Raw genomic sequence first — 22459 nt, forward strand, 5'->3', positions numbered from 1 at the left:
GTCAACAAAGGTCTAGTCAAGGCTCTGGTTTTTCAGTGTCATGTATGGACGTGAGAGTTGGACTATAAGAAAGCTGAGCACCGAAGAACTGATGCTTTTGAACTGTGGCGTTGGAGAAGACTCTTGAGAGTCCCTTGGACTGCAAGGAGATCCAACCAGTCCATCCTAAAGGAGACCAGTCCTGGGTGTTCATTGGAAGGACTGATGCTGAAGCTGCAACTCCAATATTTTGGCCACCTGATGCGAAGAGCTGACTCATTTGAAAAGACCGTGATGCTGAGAAAGATTGAGGGCAGGAGGAGAAGGGGACGACAGAGGATGAGATGGTTAAATGGCATCACCAACTCAATGGACATGAATTTGGGTGGACTCCGGGAGATGGTGATGGACAGGGAGGCCTGGCGTGCTGCGGTTCATGGGATGGCAAGGAATCAGACACGACTGAGCGACTGAACTGAACTGAACTGTCCTGAAACACAATGGCACCCTAGTGGGAGAGGGACGGTGTGAGTGGCAACAGGAAGGAGGCATGTGGTGGGAGTTCGGGTCACACGGGGCGCGGGCAGTGCTGACTGTCACCTGGCCACCGGGACGGGTCCATGTGGGCAGCACGGCCCCTGGCCGGAGCGCAGCCAGCACGGGCTGGACCAGAGGTTTCTGGCTCTTTGATCCTCTTCCAGGGCTGAGCCATGTCTCGCAAAAGACCTTCATGTCCCGAACTGAGTAGCCGTCCCTTCCAATTACTTCCTCCAGATAATTAGGATGCTTACAAACATGTGACTACAACTTCTTTGAACAGATTAAATTCCCGTTTCTCCCACTAGAGGCAGGACGAGCGAGAGAAATTAGGGAGGAAACCCAGCACTCGCATCCGCCTGGCTCCACCCTGGGCCTGGATGCGGTCTGGAGGGTGGCAGGAAGCTTTCATCACAGGTCTCCACCTCAGCCCTCCCCCAGCACACCCTCCATCTGACACCCGAGACAGTTCTGCAAGCACACGCAAGCAGCGGAATGCCCCTGAATTCAATTCCGTCAGCAATTATGGAGCACCTTCTGTTGAGCACGGCCCAGGCGTTGTGCTCGCGGGGCTGGGTGCACAGGGATGAGGGGCCCCAGCTTCTGACCTCAGGTACCGGTGCCCCCACGTCTCTCCTTAGCTGCACTTCCCACCCCCAGCTCCATGCCTCCTGACTTCCAGGTGCCAGGACCACATGCTCCTCGGGGACTTAATCCCTGTGCGTTCACATCACCGGCCCTGTGTCTACTAGTTCTTTCTGCTTGTCAGCTTCCCCCCTCCCTCCTCCCAGCCCTCCTCCCCTCCCCTCCCTCCTCCCTCCTCCCTCCTCCCAGCCCTCCTCCCCTCCTCCTTTCCCTTCTCCCTTTCCCCCTCCCTCCTCCCTTCCCTCCTCCCCTCTTCCCTGCCCTCTCTCCCTCTCCCCTTCCCTCCTCCCTCTCTCTTTTCCTCCTTCCTCCCTTTATTTCTCCTAAATATACTCTGCCCATCTTTCATGACTGAAATGCCATGAATCAGGCCGGAGCTGTGAGACACCCAAAAGGAAACTGACAAGGAACTGATGACGGGAAAGCCTAAAGTCAAGGAAAGCACGCCGTGAGAACAGCACCTTCAGCAGGTGGAGGACAGGATCCAACCCAGCCAGCGCTAGGGAGTCGGGGAGGAGGTGAAGACTCAGGTGGAATCCCGGAGGAACAGCATCTTAAAAAAGACAGCTGAGGGACCAGACGCTGTCTGAGCATCTCTGGAGTTTTCATGAGTACAGCCCAGTACAAGGGAGGGGAGGGTGGTATGAAGGCCACTTCACTCGCAGATGAAACAGCCGGAGGATACACGGAGGTGGCTGAGAGCTGTCTGCCCCAGGGCAGGAGACTGGGGCCCCAGTGCCCCGCCTCCACTCAGCTTTCCTCCCAGGCCCTGACAGCACTGCCCTGGCTCCCGAGATCTGCTCATTTGCGCCCAGCCCTGCCCACACCCCCAGCGTGGAATCACAGCTCTTTCTCCAACAGAGGCAGCACCAACATTGTTTCTGGTCCAGATGCGTCCCAGTCTCCTTTGTCAGACTATGAAGGAGCCTTGTCAGATCTGCAGTGACGTGAACCCTCCGAAGCCTCGCAAGATCGGCTTTAGTTCAATGTCATCTTTTGTTAGTCTTCTGAAACCCCCACTGTCGACAGGCCATGGAGCAAGAGAGAAGACAGTAGGTCTGAGCCAGAACACAGAACAGCCTTCCATTTCTGGGGGCAGAGGAAGGTTGACACCCTTCATAGAAGGATGAACATAGAAAAGTTTTACCTGTGGACATAGATTTAACTTGCTTTTGTCTACTCCATCCAAGCTGAAGTGCATATGGAGTGGTTCAGTTCAGTTCAGTCGCACAGTCGTGTCTGACTCTTTGTGACCCCATGGACTGCAGCATGCCAGGCTTCCCTGTCCATCACCAACTCCCGGAGTTTACTCAAACTCATGTCCGTTGAGTCGGTGATGCCATCCAACCATCTCATCCTCTGTCATCCCCTTCTCCTCCTGCCTTCAATTTTTCCCAGCATCAGGGTCTTTTCAAATGAGTCAGCTCTTCGTGTCAGGTGGCCAAAGTATTGGAGTTTCAGCTTCAACATCAGTCCTTCCAATGAATACCCAGGACTGATCTCCTTCAGAATAGACTGGTTGGATCTCCTTGCAGTCCAAGGGGCTCTCAAGCGTCTTCTCCAACACCACAGTTCAAAAACATCAATTCTTCGGTGCTCAGCTTTCTTTGTAGTCCAACTCTCACATCCATACATGACTACTGGAAAAATCATAGCCTTGACTAGACAGACCTTTGTCCACAAAGTCATGTCTCTGCTTTTGAATATGCTGTCTAGGTTGGTCATAACTTTCCTTCCAAGGAGTAAGCGTCTTTTAATTTCATGGCTGCAATTACCATCTGCAGTGATTTTGGAGCCCCCAAAAATAAAGTCAGCCACTGTTTCCACTGTCTCCCCAAACCCACAGGCTAAGGCAGTGATCTTCAAATAATTTTGATCATTTAAGTTGAAAAATTAAACAGGCACCATTAGCATATACAAATTTTATACACATAAAATTTTGCTTTGTATAATTTATAAAATATATGCAATTTTTAAATCTTATCCATATATACTACTGTTGCTGTTGTTTAGTCGCTAAGTTGTGTCCAACTCTTTTGTGACCCCATGGACTGTAGCCCGCTAGGTTCCTCTGTCCATGGGATTCTCCAGGCAAGAATACTGGAATGGGTTGCCATTTCTTCTTCCAGGGAATCTCCTTGACCCAGGGATGGAACCCACTTATCTCCTGCACTGCAGGCAGATTCCTTACCACTGAGCCACATGGGAAGCCCTATATCTATGATAAATGGAATATAAATTAGAAGCTCTAAGGTTTTCTTTCTATAATCTATGGCTTGTTTTCCCCCCGGGGAATACCCAGCCCACTTTGAAGAACACACCCAACTGTCTTATCGAGTTACAAGACACCAAAGTCAAACTTACAACCTAATTTGAAAGCCGTAACCCAAGTCACAAGTGAAATTTAATGCTTGCAAAAACAAACGGGCACCTTGGCTGAGAATTAATTTATTTATAAACCACTTCAACAGCTCAGACACCTTGCTCCAAGGCAAGCATCTGCTCATACAACTCAGTATCACAGTTGTATTCTTAAATCTGCTGTTTCTTTAACACGTCTTAACATGTCTATTTGAAGTTGTGAGTGATTAAGCTTTCTATTTAAAATACCAGGTCATTTTTTTGTAGGAACAATCACACATACACCCTGCACTGTGAGTAAAACGTATATATTTACGTGTGTGCACAAATATGGGGCTTCCCAGGTGGTGTAGTGGCAAGGAATCCACCTGCCAAGGCAGGAGATGCAGGAGACTCTGGTCCCAACCCTGGGTTGAGAAGATCCCCTGGAGAAGGAAACGGCAACCCACTCCATATTCTTGCCTTGGGAAATTCCATGAACAGAGTGTGGCAGGCTACAGTCCATGGGGTTACCAAAGAGTTGGACACGCCTGAGTGAGCACACACGCACACACACACATATTGAAGATGCAGAAATGGATTGTTACTCATAATAAATGCTACAGCATAGTTACATTACTCTATTTTAAAAATCCAGGGCCCTTATCTATCACATCTCCTTTCAGTGGATCAATTGCATGAGACCGGCTGTATATTCACTATGCTTCCAATTGCCAGGTGTATCAACTACTTAGCTGCGATATTTATCGATGAATTGATCTGATAACACACTGATGTAATCATCAGTTCTCAAGGGCAGTATTTTTTCCCCTATGCAGACAAAGAAGTGTTGGCACAAAAGGCTAATTTTATAACAAGCTTTGTGCGGGAAAGGGGAGCAAAGTAAATGTCCCATTCTAGATAGAATCTTTCCACTAGGAATCAGGCTGGAGTGTAACACTGATTAGGAAGAAAAGACATTGGATCTGAACGAAGCTAGGAAGACAGCTTTCTGGATGCTTCCGAATGAAAGACACAGGCGTGTGCAAGCCACCGGAACAGACTTCCTGGGTCAGATGACTTCATTCCTGTTACTTGTTTGCGCAAAGCAGGGAGAGGAAGAAAAGATTTGTTGTTCCTTTAATGGCCAGAGAGGCTGTTACTAGGACAGACCTGAGCATTGCTTTACAGACTGGCTTCCACACTTGATCCATTCGCCTCAGAGAACTCCCTCCAAGTTTGAAGGAGGGTTTCATTCTGGTTCTCCCAGGCAGACTGCTTTGGGGATTGGCCAAAGCAGTTCTGGACTTCAGAGTACTCAGAGAGATAAATGTAAACACCAGTTAAAAATACAAGGAAAACAGGGGGAAAGAAACCCAGCAAGACTTCATCTCCATCATCAAAGCTCCTCTGCACGGGCCAGCCCGGCTGCACACAGTCGCCAGCTCCACTTCACTCACGGACTTTAAGAAGCAGGAAGGAGGGCTTCTGTGGCTTGGCACTTAAACACAAACAAGGCCTTCAGTCTGTGTAAGCTCTCATTCCCTGTACTGCCAGTGAAACAACTGGGAGTGGGGGAAGCCAGGTGAGGTGGGAGGAGAGGGAAATAAACAGCACCAGCTCTGCCAGTGCCAGAGAACGGCCTTCACTTGGCACTTCACACGCACAGTGAGAGGGAAAAAGACCTGGATCACAGAGTGACGGTGTTCTGGGACTGCTATAAAGTACCCCAAAAGTGTTAGTTACTCACCCGTGTCCGACTCTGTGCGACCCCGTGGACTGTAACCCGCCAGGCTCCTCTGTCCATGGGATTCTGCAGGCAAGAATACTGGAGTGGGTTGCCATTCCCTTCTCCAGGGGATCTTCCCCACCCAGGGATCAAGCCCAGGTCTCCCACATTGCAGGCAGATTCTTTACCAACTGAGCCATCAGGGAAGCTCTAAAGTTCCCCAAACTGGGGCCTTAAAACAAGAAATACATCGGGTTTTAATCCACCAGAATTTCTGTTCTTAAACACTTGGTGTGGCCAGGGCTGCCTCCCTGGAGGCTTTGGGGCACCTGCTCTCCTGGCTTCCGGTCTCCATGTTTTCACACCGTCCTCCTCTGGGCCTGTTGCCTCTGCATCTATTTGGGGTTGTTATTCAGTCGCTCAGTCATGTCCGACTCTTTGCAACCCTATGGACTGCATCATGCCAGGCCTCTCCGTCCTTCACCATCTCCCAGAGCTTGCTCAAACTCATGTCCATTGAGTCCGTGATGCCATCCAACCATCTCATCCTCTGCTGTCCCCTTCTCCTCTTGCCTTCAACCTTTCCCAGCATCAGGGTCTCTTCCAGTGAGTTGGCTCTTCATAACTGGTGGCCCAAGTATTGGAGCTTCAGCTTCAACATCAGTCCTTCCAGTGAATATTCAGGGTCGATTTCCTTTAGGATGGACTGGTTTGATCTGCTTTCATGATCTCCCCTTTTACAGACACTGCCCTTAGCCGTAAAGTACTGGGGCCCACCCGCAGGACCGCATCTCAATTTGACGATGAGTGAAGACTCAGCTTCTGAATAAAGCCCTATTGACAGGCGCAGAGTAAGAACATATACATCTTCTGGTGCGGGGCAGGGGTGGGGGGGACCCTGGGGACCCAGGGACGCAGCTCTGGGCACTTTCTCTCGCCTCCACTGTCCTTGGTCACTGCGGCGATGAGAGTCGAATATGCTCTAGGCAGGCCCTGAAGGCGAGGCCTGAACATCGCATCACTCCTGGGCCCAGGAATGGGGAGCCCCCGCCAGCACACAGGAGGCTTTCTCACAAACACACACACAGTGCATGAAAGGCCCACTTTATATTTCCCTTTTCTAACCCCTTTCCTAGCTAATTCTTTCTGTTGTCTGGGCTTTTATTTTGTTTGGGTCTTTTTTTTCCCCCAGTTAATAAATACTTGGTATAAAGGCAATTAAGAAAACTCATCTCTAATTCTGATGCCTTAAAGCAGCACTCCGATCAACTTACTTACAGTCTGTATTTATGAAATTGGTATTACACGGCACCATTTTGCCTCATGCTATTTTTACGTAATATTATACTTAGGGTGCAACATGGTTCAAGGAAATAATGACCCACCTGGGTATCTTCCTATAAAAGATTATGTGTGAACAGATCTTTAAAAAAAAAAAAAAATTAACAGTTTCTCAAGGCACATTTCAAACAGAGCTGCTCAGGGCAAGACAAAAATAAACCTTGAAGGAAACGGATGGTTTACACGGCTTGGAATTTCCGGAGATGGCTCTGTGGGTGCGTCCATGGACCAAGCCCGAGGTGGACCAGCCACGCTGGGCGCCACTGGACACCACTGTCCTCCAGGCCATGGGTGGAGGACACCCAGCTCCCGCCTCCTGACTCAGCAAGGTCGTGATGACACGTGGTATGTCCTGCAGCTGAACAAACCAGCTCCCTGAACAAACCGGTGCAGATAAACCAGTACCACACCTGGCGATGCTGGAATATGCTTTTTCCTCAGCTCAGACGACCTTTCCCCTTCTTGCCGACATATCACACCTCCTGCTCATTCAGTAACTCCTGGTAGGATGCTGCTTCCATGGACCAGCCTCCATCCCTCCCCAGGATGGACTTGCTCCACGTTCCCTGCGTACGTCTAGCCTGGCCTCAGTCTGGCTCCTCTGCAGTGGCTGGCTCACATGCTTTCCCCAATAGCCTGGACCTCTCCGAAGGCAGCGGCTACATCCCCTTCACCTCTGAGCTCCAGGTGCTGGCCCAGGGTCAGGCCCCCAGGATGAACCCAAATGCACGCTTCTTAAGGAAGTGACAGACACCCTGCACAGCCCCCTGGGGCTGCGACAGGGCGTGGACATGCGCAGGGCTGATCCGAACAGATGTCTGCTTCACACCAACCGTGGGTGATAAAATAAAAACTCTTACGCACACTGTCTTCTTCATTTTTCAAAATATAGGAGAAAAATGGGACTTCCCTGGTGGTCCACTGGTTAAGAATGTGCCTGCCAAGGCAGGGAACTTGGGTTCGATCTTTGGTCTGGAGAGATTCCACATGCTGTGGGGCAGCTAACCCAGGCACCACCACTGCTGAAGCCCACGGGCTCCAGAGCCCTTGCTCAGCAGCTACAGAAGCCGGAGCACTGCGGCTGGGGAGTAGCCCCCGCCCACCGCAACTAGAGAAAGACCCAAAGATACATTTTTAAAAAGGTAGGAGGAGAATGGATTTGGGAATCTCAGCTCTCCGACTTCCTGTGCTACCTTTGACAAGTCACCTGACCTCTCTGAGCCTCAGACAACTGATCCATGAAATGCCCTCTCTCTGCTTAGTCGCTCAGTCATGTCCGACTCTTTGTGACCCCCATGGACTGTAGCCCGCCAGGCTCTTCTGTCCATGGGATTCTCCAGGCAAGAATACTGGAGTGCGTTGGCATGAAACTATCAGGGCTTCCCTGATAGTTTAGCTGGTAAAGAATCTGCCTGCAATGCGGCAGACCTGGGTTCAATCCCTGGGTTGGGAAGATCCCCTGGAGAAGGGAAAGGCTACCCACTCCAGTATTCTTGGGCTTCCCTTGTGGCTCAGTTGGTAAAGAATCTGCCCACAATGCGGGAGACCTTGGTTCAATCCCTGGGTTGGGAAGATCCCCTGGAGAAGGGAAAGGCTACCCACTCAAGTATGCTGACCTGGAGAATTCCATGGACTGTATAGTTCACGGGGTCGCAAAGAGTCAACACGACTGAATGACTTTCACTTGGCATGAAATGGGAGACTGCCTATTCAGGGTGGTTATGTGTTTAAACAAGGTAAGGACATGAAAGGTCTCGCGTGAGGCCTAACACGTACCGCACGCCACAGACTGCAGGGATTACACGGATCAGCAATGGCAATAGCTGCGTGCCGTGACTTCACAATCGCTGCCGCCCTGTGGAACGCCGCCTACTACACCAGTGGACACGTGGTCTCGGCTCCAGAGCCTGGCTCCTACACCACCAGGCGGTGCTGGGCGGTGCTGCAGAGAGAAGTTTGCGCTCAGATGGCCCCAGTCTCAGCTCCTCCAACTTCCTGTGTGGCGCTGGGCAAGCTGCTTAACCTCTCTGTGCCCAGTACTCAAAACAGCAGTTAGAATGGCAAATGCCTGCTAAGGATTAGCTGGCTGGAAGTCTACGGAATAAAGCAGCAGAATTGAGAAGCCTGACCCCGCTTAGCTTATACACACTCTGATTCTCTTCTTTTTCTCCTACCTATCATTCTGGTGCCATTTAAGTGCAGACACGCGCGCTCTTTGACTCTATAACACACTGTAAATAAGATCTACCTCAAGTCCATTTCTGGGTTGCTTCTGCTACTTCCGTTCAGAATGCTGAGTTGCTAACCAGGTATGGTTTTTCCTTCATTTGGTTGGTTGGTTGGTTGCCGTGCTACATGAAAAGCCTCAAAGTGAGGACAAGAGAAAACAAGGTTCATTTTGCCCAAACATGGGGCAAACAGGATGGTTTGGGTCTGTTTCTCACAATGACTTAGCCAAGGTGCCCTTGCAGGAAATGATTATGAGACTTCCAGAAAGCAGACCGCAAGCTCCCTGGGGGCGGGCTCGTAGCTTTCTTTCTCACCACCAGGTGCCTAGTACCCAACATAGCGCCCGGCACACACCAGGCACTCAGTGCTTGCTGAATGAATCACCAGGAAACCACTTAGAGCAAGATCTCTGCCGCCTGACGCGGTGGCGTCTTATTTCAGTTATGGAGGCCGCTGCCAAGGCCTGGGGTCTCCAGGGAGATACACACACACCCCTGGGCTCTTCATCAGCCCCGAGGGCACGGACTAGACAGCGTCTGTAGAAGCTGCCGAACCTCCCAGGCCCGGCCGTCAGAGCTGTAACCCCAGACGAAGCGGAGCTTGCTTGTGAGAGTCGTAAGGGCATGGAGACCGACACACGGCGGGAGCAGGATATGGTACGAGCACAGGAGACAGAGTGAGATGAGCAAAGGACTGTCCCGGGAGAGGAATCCGGGTGCCCTCTGCTCGGTCCAGGGAGAGCCCTTCACCTCTGGGTCAGAACCACAGAAGCACCAGGAGTCCATGATTCGGCAGAATCAGCGACGGGAAGGGTCAGGACCAAGGCTCTGGGGCCAACCTAGCAAAGACCTTTCCCGACATCTTGCGGGTGATAAACTATCGCTCCAAGGGAAAGAGCCAAACCTGCTCCGGACCGGAAAGAGTGGAGAATCCGCTTGGACGAAAATAAGCAAGGCAGTCCTGCCATTCATCAGGCTGGGAAGAGACACGGAGCAAGCCAGCTGCCAAGTGAACGGCTCGTGTTGTTTCTCCCAAGGTCACCGTGGAAAATGCCACAGCACCCCCTCTTTGCTGGATCACCTTTTATCAAAGACACTCCGGTCTGGCCCTGTTCTTTCATGCAAAATGGGAGGGCACCCAATTGCGGCCCCCGCCTCATGACACACACAGGAATGTGTCTAAGCCCGGCTTCTCCTGGCCCTACTCAGAAATAGAAACCTCAGGAGGGCTGATCCTGCTTCCCTTAGACAGCCCCCGACTCTGCCCCAGGATCTCCAGCCACGCTCCTACCCCACCCTGACCCCAGGATCCACCGTGATGCTATAAATACCCAGTGGGGCAAAGGGGAGGACCACTTCCCCAGGGCCTGCTCCCAGGGATCCACGTGCCTCTGAGAAACCTCCTACCAAAAGGATCAGTAACAACTCCCGTCTAGAGGAAATCCAGGGACAGACCTTGGGGGGCTCCTGGGCGTGTTAGCTCATCTGGAGCACCTCCTTCCTGTCCTGCCCCTCCCCCTCCCCTCCCCCTCCCATCCAGGGCTCCTGGCCCTGGTCCCTCTGCCCCCTAACAGCTGCTGTCTCCCGGCTACACCCCCACCAACTCATCTCAAAGCAAGGAAACGAATACGTGCCCAAGAATCTGGAACTCAAACCAAGACATTTAAAAAAAACAATTCTTATCCTGATTCAGGAGGGGCTGTGGTAGGAGGCAGGTTCTTCAATTCCAGTGAGAGACAAACGAAAGGAAAACAGCAAAGTTCACGCTATGGGTGACGGCCTCATATTAAAGCGAACCTGGCCAGGTACTTGCCTGGTGGCCCTGTGGTTAAGACTCCACACTCACAATGCAGATGGCACAGGTTTGACCCCTGGTTTGGGGAGCTAATCCCATATGCCAAACAGTTTGGCCTAAAACCAGCAAACTTTTTAAAAAAAGAAAGGCTTCCTTGGTGGCTCGGTGGTAAAGAATCTGCCTGTCAATGGAGGAGACACGGGTTTGATCCCTGGTTCAGGAAGATCCCACATGCTGCAGAGCGACTAAGCCCACGCGCCACAGTTATTGATCTGGGGCTCGAAAGCCTGTGAGTTGCATCTAAGAGCTTGAGCTCCGCGACAAGAGAAGCCCCCTCGATGAGAAGCCCTCCACCACAACGAGACGGCAGCCCCCACTCAGCGCAACCAGAGAAGAGCCCACGTGGTAACGAAGACCCAGAACAGCCAAAAATAAATAAATTAAATTACTTTTAACGAGAAAAAACAAAGCACACCAGACCAGCTCCAGGGACCAGCCTGGCACCCAGGAGAATCAGACTGATCGTATGGCCAAAGTTGTTGTAGGGAGTGGGGGGAGTTGCTCCAAGAACCCGAGGTTCATCACCCCACAAGAGAGATGTCACCCTAAAAGTGGGACAGGGGAGCATCTTCAGTGAAGCCTGGTTCCCCCCGGGGCTCAGGGGAGGGTGCCTATCCATCTGAGACACTGAGCCCCACCCTCGGGTCACAGCTGGGTGTTATTGTTAACAGCAGGAAGACTGACATCTGTTTCAAGCAAGGAACTGTGAGCGGTGTTGTAGTTGGAGAAATAGAGCTTGCTTCTCTCATGCTCAGCCTCCGTCTGCTGCAAATCAAGCAGCCGATAACCTTCAAGGAGCAGGGGGTGGGAATGCAGAAGGGAGGTGCTAAGAAGAGAAGTAACTATCTTCCCAAGTGCAAAAAGAAAAAACAAACAAACAAACTCTTTATTAGAAAAATACTGGAATTTGGTCAATTCCACTTCCTCCCCTTAATTCAAATGTAGTTCATTTTTTGAAGGTACCCAACCAAGTAAACTGCCATAATGAGAAGAAAGATGATAGCCTTACCTGTCCCCCCACCACCCTCCCCTCTGCAATTCTCCTTCCCTCCGCAGACACAAATTTCAGTTTTCATCCTAAACGGATGTGCGTTACATAGCTCACGAAGCACTTTCGAACGTAGCATGTCATTCTGTTTCTTTGCCCAGCCACTGTGATCCGTCCTGCTGCTCTATGCTGAACTCAGAGCGTTTGTGGGGCTCGCCCAAGGTGACAGCCTATAAGCAGGAGGGCAGGATGTTCTTGTTTCATCTCTGCACCCCAGATCCTGACCCCTCCTCAGCGTCACCAGCCCTTGGCCGTCAGAGGCACCCAGTGGATCCATGCATTGGATGGCCGTGGAATCCGGGAGCATCACGCTCCAGAAAAAGTAAGAGACAGGCTCAAGGCACAGAGGAGGGGAGCTACAGCATGGGATTTGGAAACCAGGCACCAGGGCTGGTGTGTGGGTGGGGTGTGGTGTCTCAATGGCAGTTCTGTGTCTCCAGCCCTTCGTGGAACATTAAGGTCAGCTGTCATCCTCCACTCTCCCCGCCCCCACCCCCCCACCCCACTTTTAAAACCTCTGCCATTAATAGGTTCTCCTAATTCTTCTCTGCTTTTTTTGAAACACAGAGTCAGGGAGAAGGAAAGCGAGCCAGCTGGTCTTGGCCACCTTTCCCTAGAGACTAAAGGGCACATCCTGGACAAGGGAAGGTAATATACAATTCTGTGTGGCAGCCCACTTCTTGTAACTTCCTTCCCTCTCCTCACCTTGCAGAGATCGGCTCCATACCCCACCCCCAACCCCCACCATTCAGCATGCTGCTGCTGCTGCTGCTGCTGCTAAGTCGCTTCAGTCGTGTCGGACTCTGTGCGACCCCAGAGATGGCAGCCCACCAGGCTCCGCCGTCCCTGGGATTCTCCAGGCAAGAACACTGGAGTGGGTTGCCATTTCCTTCTCCAATGCATGAAAGTGAAAAGTGAAAGTGAAGTCGCTCAGTCATGTCTGACTCTTAGCGACCCCATGGACTACAGCCTACCAGGCTCCTCCGTCCATGGGATTTTCCAGGCAAGAGTACTGGAGTGGGGTGCCATCGCCTAAGCCAGTCTATCTCAGCCTCTCAGGCTTAGGGGCCTACAAAGCTAGGCGAAAAGGAACTGCAACAGCCCTCCCAAAGCAGCCATCCAAGTCAAACAAACTCCCAAACTGTTGCTCCTCGTGGCAGCCCTGGCCACTAGTCTAAGGTCCTCTGCCTGTGTGTCATGATGGAAACCGACTCTGTTTGTCATTTACATCAGTGGCCTTTCGCATGCCACGGCTGGTGACTACTTGGGACTCACCTAGTGTGCCACCAAGCTGTTGATAAACATTAAAAAAAATAAAGACGCATACAGACACAGCTGCATTAGTAAAAAGCGAGCAGGCAATGGAGGGGTCTCGAATGTCTAGGAAACGATTTATCTGCTGTTTTTCTTTAAGAAGTCAGCTGCGAGAATGGTGAATGCAGCTGATTTTCTAAGCTTTAGAGTGGTTCGCTAAACCCCATGAAGAGTTTTTGTCTTAACCTGGAGAGGAGGAGAGTGACAGCAGAGAGGGTCTGATCACCTCTATTCTGCGCTGTTCAATAGCCCACGAATGACAGCCTCTGATGAGGCTTCCCAAACAGGCTGTCTCTTACACGTCTTTGGTTGTTGCTGCAAAACACTCCAAGGATCTATCAACTATAGAGGACAAGTTCAGAGAGAGAACAGCTTTATTTCTAAGACATGCTGGGATACCAGGAATGGAGATGCTGGAGAAGACGGGGGGCTGGGGGCAGATTCCTCACCATAGTGAGTGCCCACAGCCAAACCCAGGAGGCATCACCCTCTCCAACTGCTACCACATTCTCCTTTCCCAAAAGCTAGACCTGCTCCTCCAGAGAGATGCCCTCCGTCCCTTTTCAGGTGACTGCTGCATCTGCTCAATCCAAACCCGTGGAAGCTCTCCTCTGGGACAGCGGGCAAACAGCATGGGGGGGACATCCCGGGATGGGAGGGACCCGGCCGTGTACTTCTGACCCTGCTGTGAAATTGGACTGTTGGCCATTCACGACACCCTGGATGGAGAAACACCAGTGGTCTTGGATGGATCCGTTTCATATGGAATCATGCTAAACAATTATTTGTCATGTTGAGAATCCACCTTGCTTTCTGAATGTGCTCCCCATCTTAATCTCCATCAGAAGATCTCACGTGTTACATCTAAGACCCCCCCCAGCACAGCCAAACACATAAATTAAATAAATAATAAATATTTAATAGAGAATATTGACTTGGCATGTCTCCACTGCCTCCCAAAAGCAAAACAGACTCTTAGGAACTCTCGTTCCAAAGCCTATCTCTTATTTCTCAACTCCAAATGAAAATTCATTGCTTAAGCATCCACCTGAGATTTCAACAGAGGTCACAAGAATGCAAATACACGATTCCCAGTTGCAAACCGACAGATTTTGGAATCTCTGTAGGTGTGTGCAAGTCATATAAATGCAGGCTTCGATGAAAAGTGCAATTAACATTGTTTGTTAAACAAGTTTTGTTAAATAGACACTTAAGTGGAAAAAGACATTTAAAATTATAAAGTAAATCTGAAGCAATTATCTCCTTGATTAGGCAAACTCCTTTCTCTGCCAACAGTTACAAGTCAGCGTCTGACCTCTCCTGCTGCCTCTGTCCTGCCTGAAAGGCTGTTCCCTCTTCTGTACCATGGTAGGTGCTTCAATACTATAAACAGTATCACAGTGAAATGCATGACTAACAAATTTGCATGACTGCACTGAGTGGGTGGCTGCAACCAACGGCCATAGACAGGAGGATTAAAGATACACTTTTTGCAACTGTAACTTTATGATCTTATGAACATGCTCAAGACATTTATGTAAAATATTCCAACCCAAGACACAGCAGCTCTAGCACGCAGGCCACATTAGAAATAGTGGCAGACATATCTGCCAGTTCTGAGTCAGTGCAACATTACAAATGAGGATGTAGCTGTTATTCTTTTTCTCATAAGATCGTATCTTGAAGTTTCAGAAATAGCTCATTGAATCAGTAGTAATCCATCTGGACAACTGTATGCAGCTTGTATTATTTTGATGCAAATTAAAATCTGATTGCTTCATTGAAACGTTTCCAAAGCAATATCCATAATTTTGAAATTCTTGGCATAATCAAAGGTAGCTGAGATTTTTTTAATTGCTTCATTTGAAAAAGTTCATTTAAAAAATATATATTCACAATCATATGTGTAATCAGAATGCTGATACACACAGCATTCTGTGCTACTGAGAACAGGTATAGATTTCTGGTCAATCAACACCAAACTCATCTCTAGACATGCCCGGATTCACTTTGTATTATTTTCATTTTTGAAATTCTGGCCAGTTGAATTATAGTCTAGTATAATCACACACACACATACACATGCACAGAGACATGAATGTAAATAAAACTGGAGAAATCCGAATAAAGTTGGTGGACTGTGTCAATGTCAGTTTTCTTATTGGCATGTTACACATTAAACGTGCAAGACATCAACATCGGGGGAAACTGGCTGAAGGGTGTATGGGGTCTATCTGTATTGTTTCTTACAATCATATGTGCACCAATTATCTCAAAAAGTTAAAGAAAAGAACCAAGAAGGACAAACAATATATTATACCAGCATTTAGTCTTAAAAAGTATGTGTCCAGTTCACTTCAGTCCCATTCAGTCGCTCAATCGTGTCCAACACTTGGTGACCCCATGGACCGCAGCACGCCAGGCCTCCCTGTCCATCACTAACTCCAGGAGTTTACCCAAATTCATGTCCATCGAGTCGGTGATGCCATCCAACCATTTCATCCTCAGTCGTCCCCTTCTCCTGCCCTCAATCTTTCCCAGCATCAGGGTCTTTTCTAATGAGTCAGCTCTTCCCATCAGGTGGTCAAAGTATTGGAGTTTCAGCTTCAACATCAGTCCTACCAATGAACACCCAGGACTGATCTCCTTTAGGATGGACTGGTTGGATCTCCTTGCAGTCCAAGGGACTCTCAAGAGTCTTCTCCAACACCACAGTTCAAAAGCATCAATTCTTCAGCGCTCAGCTTTCTCTATAGTCCAACTCTCACATCCATACATGACCACAGGAAAAACCATAGCCTTGACTAGACGGACCTTTGTTGCCAAAGTAATGTCTCTGCTCTTTAATATGCTGTCTAGGTAAGTCATAACTTCCCTTCCAAGGAGCAAGAGTCTTTTAATTTCATGGCTGCAATCACCATCTGCAGTGATTTTGGAGCCCCCCAAAATAAAGTCTGACACTGTTTCCACTGTCTCCCCATCTATTTGCCATGAAGTGATGGGACCAGATGCCATGATCTTAGTTTTCTGAATGTTGAGCTTTAAGCCAACTTTTTTACTCTCCTCTTTTACTCTCATCAAGAGGCTGTTTAGTTCTTCTTCACTTTCTGCCGTAAGGGTGGTGTCATCTGCATATCTGAGGTTATTGATATTTCTCCTGGCAATCTTGATTCCAGCCTGTGCTTCTTCCAGCCCAGTGTTTCTCATGATGTACTCTGCATAGAAGTTAAATAAGCAGGGTGAAAATATACAACCTTGATGTACTCCTTTCCCTATTTGGAACCAGGCTGTTGCTCCATGTCCAGTTCTAACTGTTGCTTCCTGACCTGTATAGAGATTTCTCAAGAGGCAGGTCAGGTTGTCTGGTATTCCCATCTCTTTCAGAATTTTCCACAGTTTATTGTGATCCACACAGTCAAAGACTTTGGTATAGTCAATAAAGCAGAAATAGATGTTTTCCTAGAACTCTCTTGCTTTTTTGATGATCCAGCAGATGTTGGCAATTTGATCTCTGGTTCCCCTGCCTTTTCTAAAACTGGTTTGAACATCCGGAAGTTCATGGTTCATGTATTGCTGAAGCCTGGCTTGGAGAATTTTGAGCATTACTTTACTAGTGTGTGAGATGAGTGCAATTGTGCAGTAGTTTGAGCATTCTTTGGCATTGCCTTTCTTAGGGATTGAAATGAAAACTGACCTTTTCCAGTCCTGTGGCCACTGCTGAATTTTCCAAATTTGCTGGCATACTGAGTGCAGCAATTTCACAGCTTCATCTTTTAGGATTTGAAATAGCTCAACTGGAATTCCATCACCTCCACTAGCTTTGTTTATAGTGATGCTTCCTAAGGCCCACTTGACTTCGCATTTCAGGATGTTTGGCTCTAGGTGAGTGATCACACCATCATGATTATCTGAATCATGAAGATCTTCTGTGTATTCTTGCCACCTCTTCTTAATATCTTCTTCTGTTAGGTGCATATCATTTCTGTCCTTTATTGAGCCCATCTTTGCATGAAATGTTCCCTTGGTATCTCTAATTTTCTTAAAGAGATCTCTAGTCTTTCCCATCCTGTTGTTTTCCTCTATTTCTTTGCATTGATCACTGAGGAAGTCTTTCTTATCTCTTCTTGCTATTCTTTGGAACTCTGCATTCAAATGGGTATATCTTTCCTTTTCTCCTTTGCTTTTCACTTCTCTTCTTTTCACAGCTATTTGTAAGGCCTCCTCAGACAACCATTTTGCCTTTTTGCATTTCTTTTCCATGGGGATGGTCTTGATCCCTGTCTCCTGTACAATGTCACGAACCTCCGTTCATAGTTCATCAGGCACTCTGTCTATCAGATCTAGTCCCTTAAATCTATTTCTCACTTCCACTGTATAATCGTAAGGGATTTGTTTTAGGTCATACCTGAATGGTCTAGTGGTTTTTCCCTACTTTCTTCAATTTAAGTCTGAATTTGGCAATAAGGAGTTCATGATCTGAGCTACGTGTATGTCTTATGTATCTATACACATACAGACCCACCTGCTTACATGTGCAATTGTAAGAGCCATACATACGTCTTTCCTTATAGAAATAACATATATATACACACATATATGCTATTTCTGTAAGGATAACTAAGAAATCACTGACAGTAACTCATTGGAAAAGACCCTGAGGCTGGGAAAGATTGAGGGCAGGAGGAGAAGGAGATAACAGAGGATGAGATGGTTGGACAGTATCATCGACTCAACTGACATGAATTTGAGCGAACTCCGGGAAATGGTGACCGACAGGGAAGCCTGGCGTGCTGCAGTCCACGGGGTCGCACAGAGTCGGACACGACTGAGCGGCTGAACAACAACAAATGATTGTTTCCGAGGAGGAAACCTAAAGAAACAGAGATGGAATGTTTATTCGCTTTTCCTAGGATCGCCTCCGTGTCTGCTGAATTTTGGCATTTGGCGGTGCTGTTGGCATTACTCATTTAAAAAATAGCTTGAGAATGAGGACAAAAATAGACATCTTGCGTTTTGTCAAAAACGCAAACAAACAGAAACAAACAAACAACATATCTAAGCATATACTGCAAGCCTAGTAACCTACATAGGAAGTCCTAACAGTAACGCCCATGCAAACAGAGAGCAGAAGGGAAGCCTCTTACGGCTGGAGACGCAGTAGGACAGCCGGCAGTTGATCTTCCGGAAGAGCTGCTTGTTCACTGGCCAGAGAAGGAGCGTGCAGAGCTGAATGGTGTTGATGATGAGCCCCGAGACAATGAAGACGTAGCAGAAGATGAGGTGGCAGAGGAAGTGAGACTTCAGCAAGGCGACGAGGTCCATTCCGGGGTCGTGCTCCTCGCCCAGACAGCGAACACCCACCGCAGAACACGGCCAGCGGGGCGGGAGGCTGGGACTCAGGAATTCGCCTGAAACACACACCGAGGTCAAACGTTAGAAAAAACATTACTGCGCTCTTAGAGGCAGGGGGGAAAAACACTCAGAAGACTAATACACTCTCAAGATTACACTGTACAGGCGTGGATTTCTTTTTTATTTTGCAAACATTTATATAGTGCTTCCTTTACTTCGGGCACAGTTTCAACCCTTTAAAAGAATATTGTTGTTGTTATTGTTAAGTCGCTCAGTCGTGTCCGACTCTTTGAGATCCCATGGACTGCAGCCCACCAGGCTTCCCTGTCTATCACCAACTCCTGGAGTTTGCTCAAATTCAGGTCCATTGATTCGGTGATGCTATCGAACCATCTCATTCTCTGTCATCCCCTTTTCCTCCTGCCTTCAATCCTTCCCAGCATCAGTCTTAAAAAGAATAGTTCTCTGATCGTCCTAACACATGTTAGGCAGGTACCATTGTTACAGAGAAGGAAATGAGGTCCAGGGAGGTTAAGCAACAGCGCCCATCACCACGGAGAACCTGAGGACCAGAGTCTGCATCTCCAGGACTTCCTGCCCGCCTGAATACTGCCCCCAAGGACTCCCCTTCCCTCCACTCATCTCCAGATCTCAGCCAAACATCCCTTCTTCTGGTGAGACCTCCCTGCACGCACGCCTGCCCTGGGGAGAGTGGGGGCCACTCCTGGGGTCGTGCTGGGGGTGGGGGTGGGGCGGGTGGCACCCCCTGAAGTTATGGTGTTACTAGTTCAACTGTTGGCCTTCTGACCCTGGACTGTCCCTTCTCCGGGGCACACAACTATTCTGAAGGTCGTCACCGTCTCTCCAGCCCTTGGAGCAGTCACTGGGCAGAACTGAAGCTTAATTTTAAAAATACATCTAGGGACGTCTCTGGCGATCCATGGGGCTTCCCTGTAGCTCAGTTGGTAAAGAATCCGCCTGCAATGCAGGAGACTCCAGTTCAATTCCTGGTCGGGAAGATCTGCTGGAGAAGGGATAGGCTACCCACTCCAATAATCTTGGGCTTCCCTGGTGGCTCAGCTGGTAAAGAATACACCTGCAAGGCGGAGACCTTGCTTAGATCCCTGGGAGGGAAGATCCCCTGGAGAAGGGAAAGGCTACCCACTCCGGTATTCTGGCCTGGAGAATTCCATGGACTGTATAGTCCATGGGGTCGCAGAGAGTTGGACACGACTGAGTGACTTTAACTTTCAGTGGTGGTCCATTGGTTAAGACTCTGAGCTTCCACTGTAGGGGGAGCAGGTTAGATCCCTGGTCAGGGAATTAAGATCCCTTATGCCAAACAGCCAAAAAAAAAAAGGAAAAAAGAAAAATAATTTCTTGAATTGAATACAAATGAAATACAATGTATCAACTTAAAAATTATGAAATATATATATATATATATATATATATCTGTGGAATGACTTAATGAAGGTTAAAGAGAGATCACCTTTGGGATGTCGGTAAATACAAATAATCAGCTCTGAAGGCAAGAGAACCACCCTTCCACACTCCTGATGTGCACACATACACACATGCACGCTTAAGAGTTCTAAAATCGAACAGAAACTCAAAATATGCACAACAGCCAGACTCACAGTCCTGTCATCAGTCTCCAACCCCTGAAGAGAAAAATTAAATAACTGTGCAGGTAAAGTTATGACCCACCTAGACAGCATACTAAAAAGCAGAGACATCACTTTACTGTAATGTTCCGTCTAGTCAAGGCTATGGTTATTCCAGTAGTCATGTATGGATGTGAGAGTTGGACTATAAAGAAAGCTGAGTGCCAAAGAACTGATGTTTTGAACTGTGGTGTTGGAGAAGACTATTAAGAGTCCCTTGGACTGCAAGAAGATCCAACTAGTCCATCCTAAAGGAGATCAGTCCTGGGTGTTCATTGGAAGGACTGATGCTGAAGCTGAAACTCCAATACTTTGGCCATCTGATGTGAAGAGCTGCCTCATTGGAAAAGACCCTGATGCTGGGAAAGATTGAAGGCAGGAGGAGAAGGGGATGATGAGATGGTTGGATGGCATCTTCGACTTGATGGACATGACTTTGGGTGAACTCTGGGACTTGGTAATGGACAGGGAAGGCTGGCGTGCTGTGATTCATGGGGTCGCAAAGAGTCGGACACGACTGAGCGACTGAACTGAACTGAAGCAAATAAAGCCTTTGAGGAACAGCCTAAAGACAGGAGGCTGAAATACTCTGACAGAGAAAAAATAAGCTGAGGGCAGCTGAGATCATCACCCACAGCAGACTCACTCCTCCTGGAATCAGGACATGACTACAAACCGCCCCAAGAAGTGCCAAGATTACAGATTACTTTCTAAAATTAAGAGTTGGGAGAGCCTAGACTTCATTACAGTCTTTACTAATAATACTCCTCCCCAAAATCCGTTTGACAGTATCACATATATGATCTCAATTTAAGCCTCAGATGAATCCCATGAATAGTATTATCATCCCATTTTTTGGAGGAAGAAACTGAGACGCCCCCTAGCTTGGGTGATTTGCCTGAAGTTGCCACAGTCAGTAATGAATCCTCAGATTCAGGTGGACCTCCAAGCTCTTTTGCTTCCAGCACTCCGGGCAGTTTTGTTCCTGGGGGAGTGATGTGGGGGCTTCTCTTGGGCTCAGAACTCCCCTCTGGAGAGCAGCCCAGAAATGAGCCCAGGGCAAAACCAGTGCTGCCTTCAGAGAGGTTCTCAGTCCCAAACTACGCACAGAGTGGGGGCATGGGGCTCACTTCCGGGTCTCCGAGGCTGTTGTTTTAAATTTTTGGCTGCACTGGGTCTTCACTGCTTCGCCCTGGCTTCTCTAATTGCAGCACGTGGAGGCTACTCTCGAGGTGCAGTCCACCGGCTTCTCACCGCGCTGGCTTCTGTTGCAGAGCGTGGGTTCTAGGGTGCAGGCTCAGTAATTGTGGTGCATGGGCTTGTGCAGCCCCAAGACACGTGCGAACCTCTTGGACCGGGGACTGACCCACGTCTCCTGCATTGGCAGGCAGACTCTAAACCACTGGACCACCAAGGAAGCCCCCCGTGCTGGTTCTGAGGAGTCTTGGGCAGAAGGACAGTCACAAGGGGCTTTCCTAGAATACATTACCCTTGCTTAGACTATTTGGAAGGCAAGCTCCGATTCCTGAGAATGTTTCTGAGAGGAGGGAAATCGAGAAACCACTGTTGGCCTGACTTCCCTGAAGTCAGCTCAGCTCAGCTCAGCTGAGGCCTCCATTTCCCCGAAGCCCTGGTCTCTGGCACAAAACCAAGACCCCGCAGGGGCTGGAGAAGCCCACCTTTGACCTTTTTCAGACAGCTTGGCCCAGAGATACCTCCAAGCTGTCAAACTGTTCACCTGGTTACAACACACCCAGTGTCTCTCGAAGGAACAGACATGAAGCTGCCAGCTCCCTCTCAATGCACGTGAATTTCAGGAGCTCATGAACAGGAGTGATGGACGTTGGCTACAGTGTGGAAGCAGCTACTGTTCGAAGTTGAATATCCTCCTGCTTTATTCATTGCCCTTGGATTAGCCACTAAAAGCTCCCAGACAGCCTGCACCAGAAGAAGTCTGATTCTTCATCAAGTTTCTGGGACCTAGTGTTTGGAGAGTATTTAACAAATCCTTCGCTTTGTTGATTTAACACTTAGAAAGGGAAGTCAGCTGACACCGGAAATGCAAGGGATTAAATGCTGCCTTCCTCAGTTTCCAGGCAGAGTAGGGCATTACGAAGAAAAAGTTTTGTTTTTCTTTATAAAAGTCCAAGGACCAGTATGCCCTTTAGTAAAATCCTTGCTAGCCCTGCAGGAATCAGGGGGTCTAACTCAATGTCGGTGATGCTTAGGAATCGTGAACAAGGCATGAGGGGGTCACAGACAGACAGACCTTGGATGGCGTGGCTCTGCCCCGATTCCTTTCCTAGACTGGTGTGGGCTTCGGGTTTCAAGCTCTGTTATACTTCTTAGTGGTCATGTATCCTCAGGTGAATTAACTTTTCTGAATCTCAGCTTTACGCACTACAAAAAAACAACACTAAATTG

The 22459-nt window shown here is 48.7% G+C and overlaps 1 protein-coding gene across 4 annotated transcripts in view; it reads right to left on the reverse strand.

Annotated features, from left to right (window-relative positions):
- The window catches only part of AGPAT4 (1-acylglycerol-3-phosphate O-acyltransferase 4), a 1411158-nt gene that overhangs the window by 64827 nt on the left and 1323872 nt on the right, over positions 1-22459 (reverse strand). For all 4 annotated transcript variants that reach the window (XM_070795610.1, XM_019967665.2, XM_070795613.1 and 1 more), the window contains one exon: positions 18161-18424. In XM_070795610.1, the coding sequence (XP_070651711.1) occupies positions 18161-18424 (264 nt within the window). The remainder of the gene's footprint in view (positions 1-18160; positions 18425-22459) is intronic.

Source organism: Bos indicus, chromosome 9, assembly GCF_029378745.1.
Source record: "Bos indicus isolate NIAB-ARS_2022 breed Sahiwal x Tharparkar chromosome 9, NIAB-ARS_B.indTharparkar_mat_pri_1.0, whole genome shotgun sequence".
NCBI lineage: Eukaryota > Metazoa > Chordata > Mammalia > Artiodactyla > Bovidae > Bos > Bos indicus.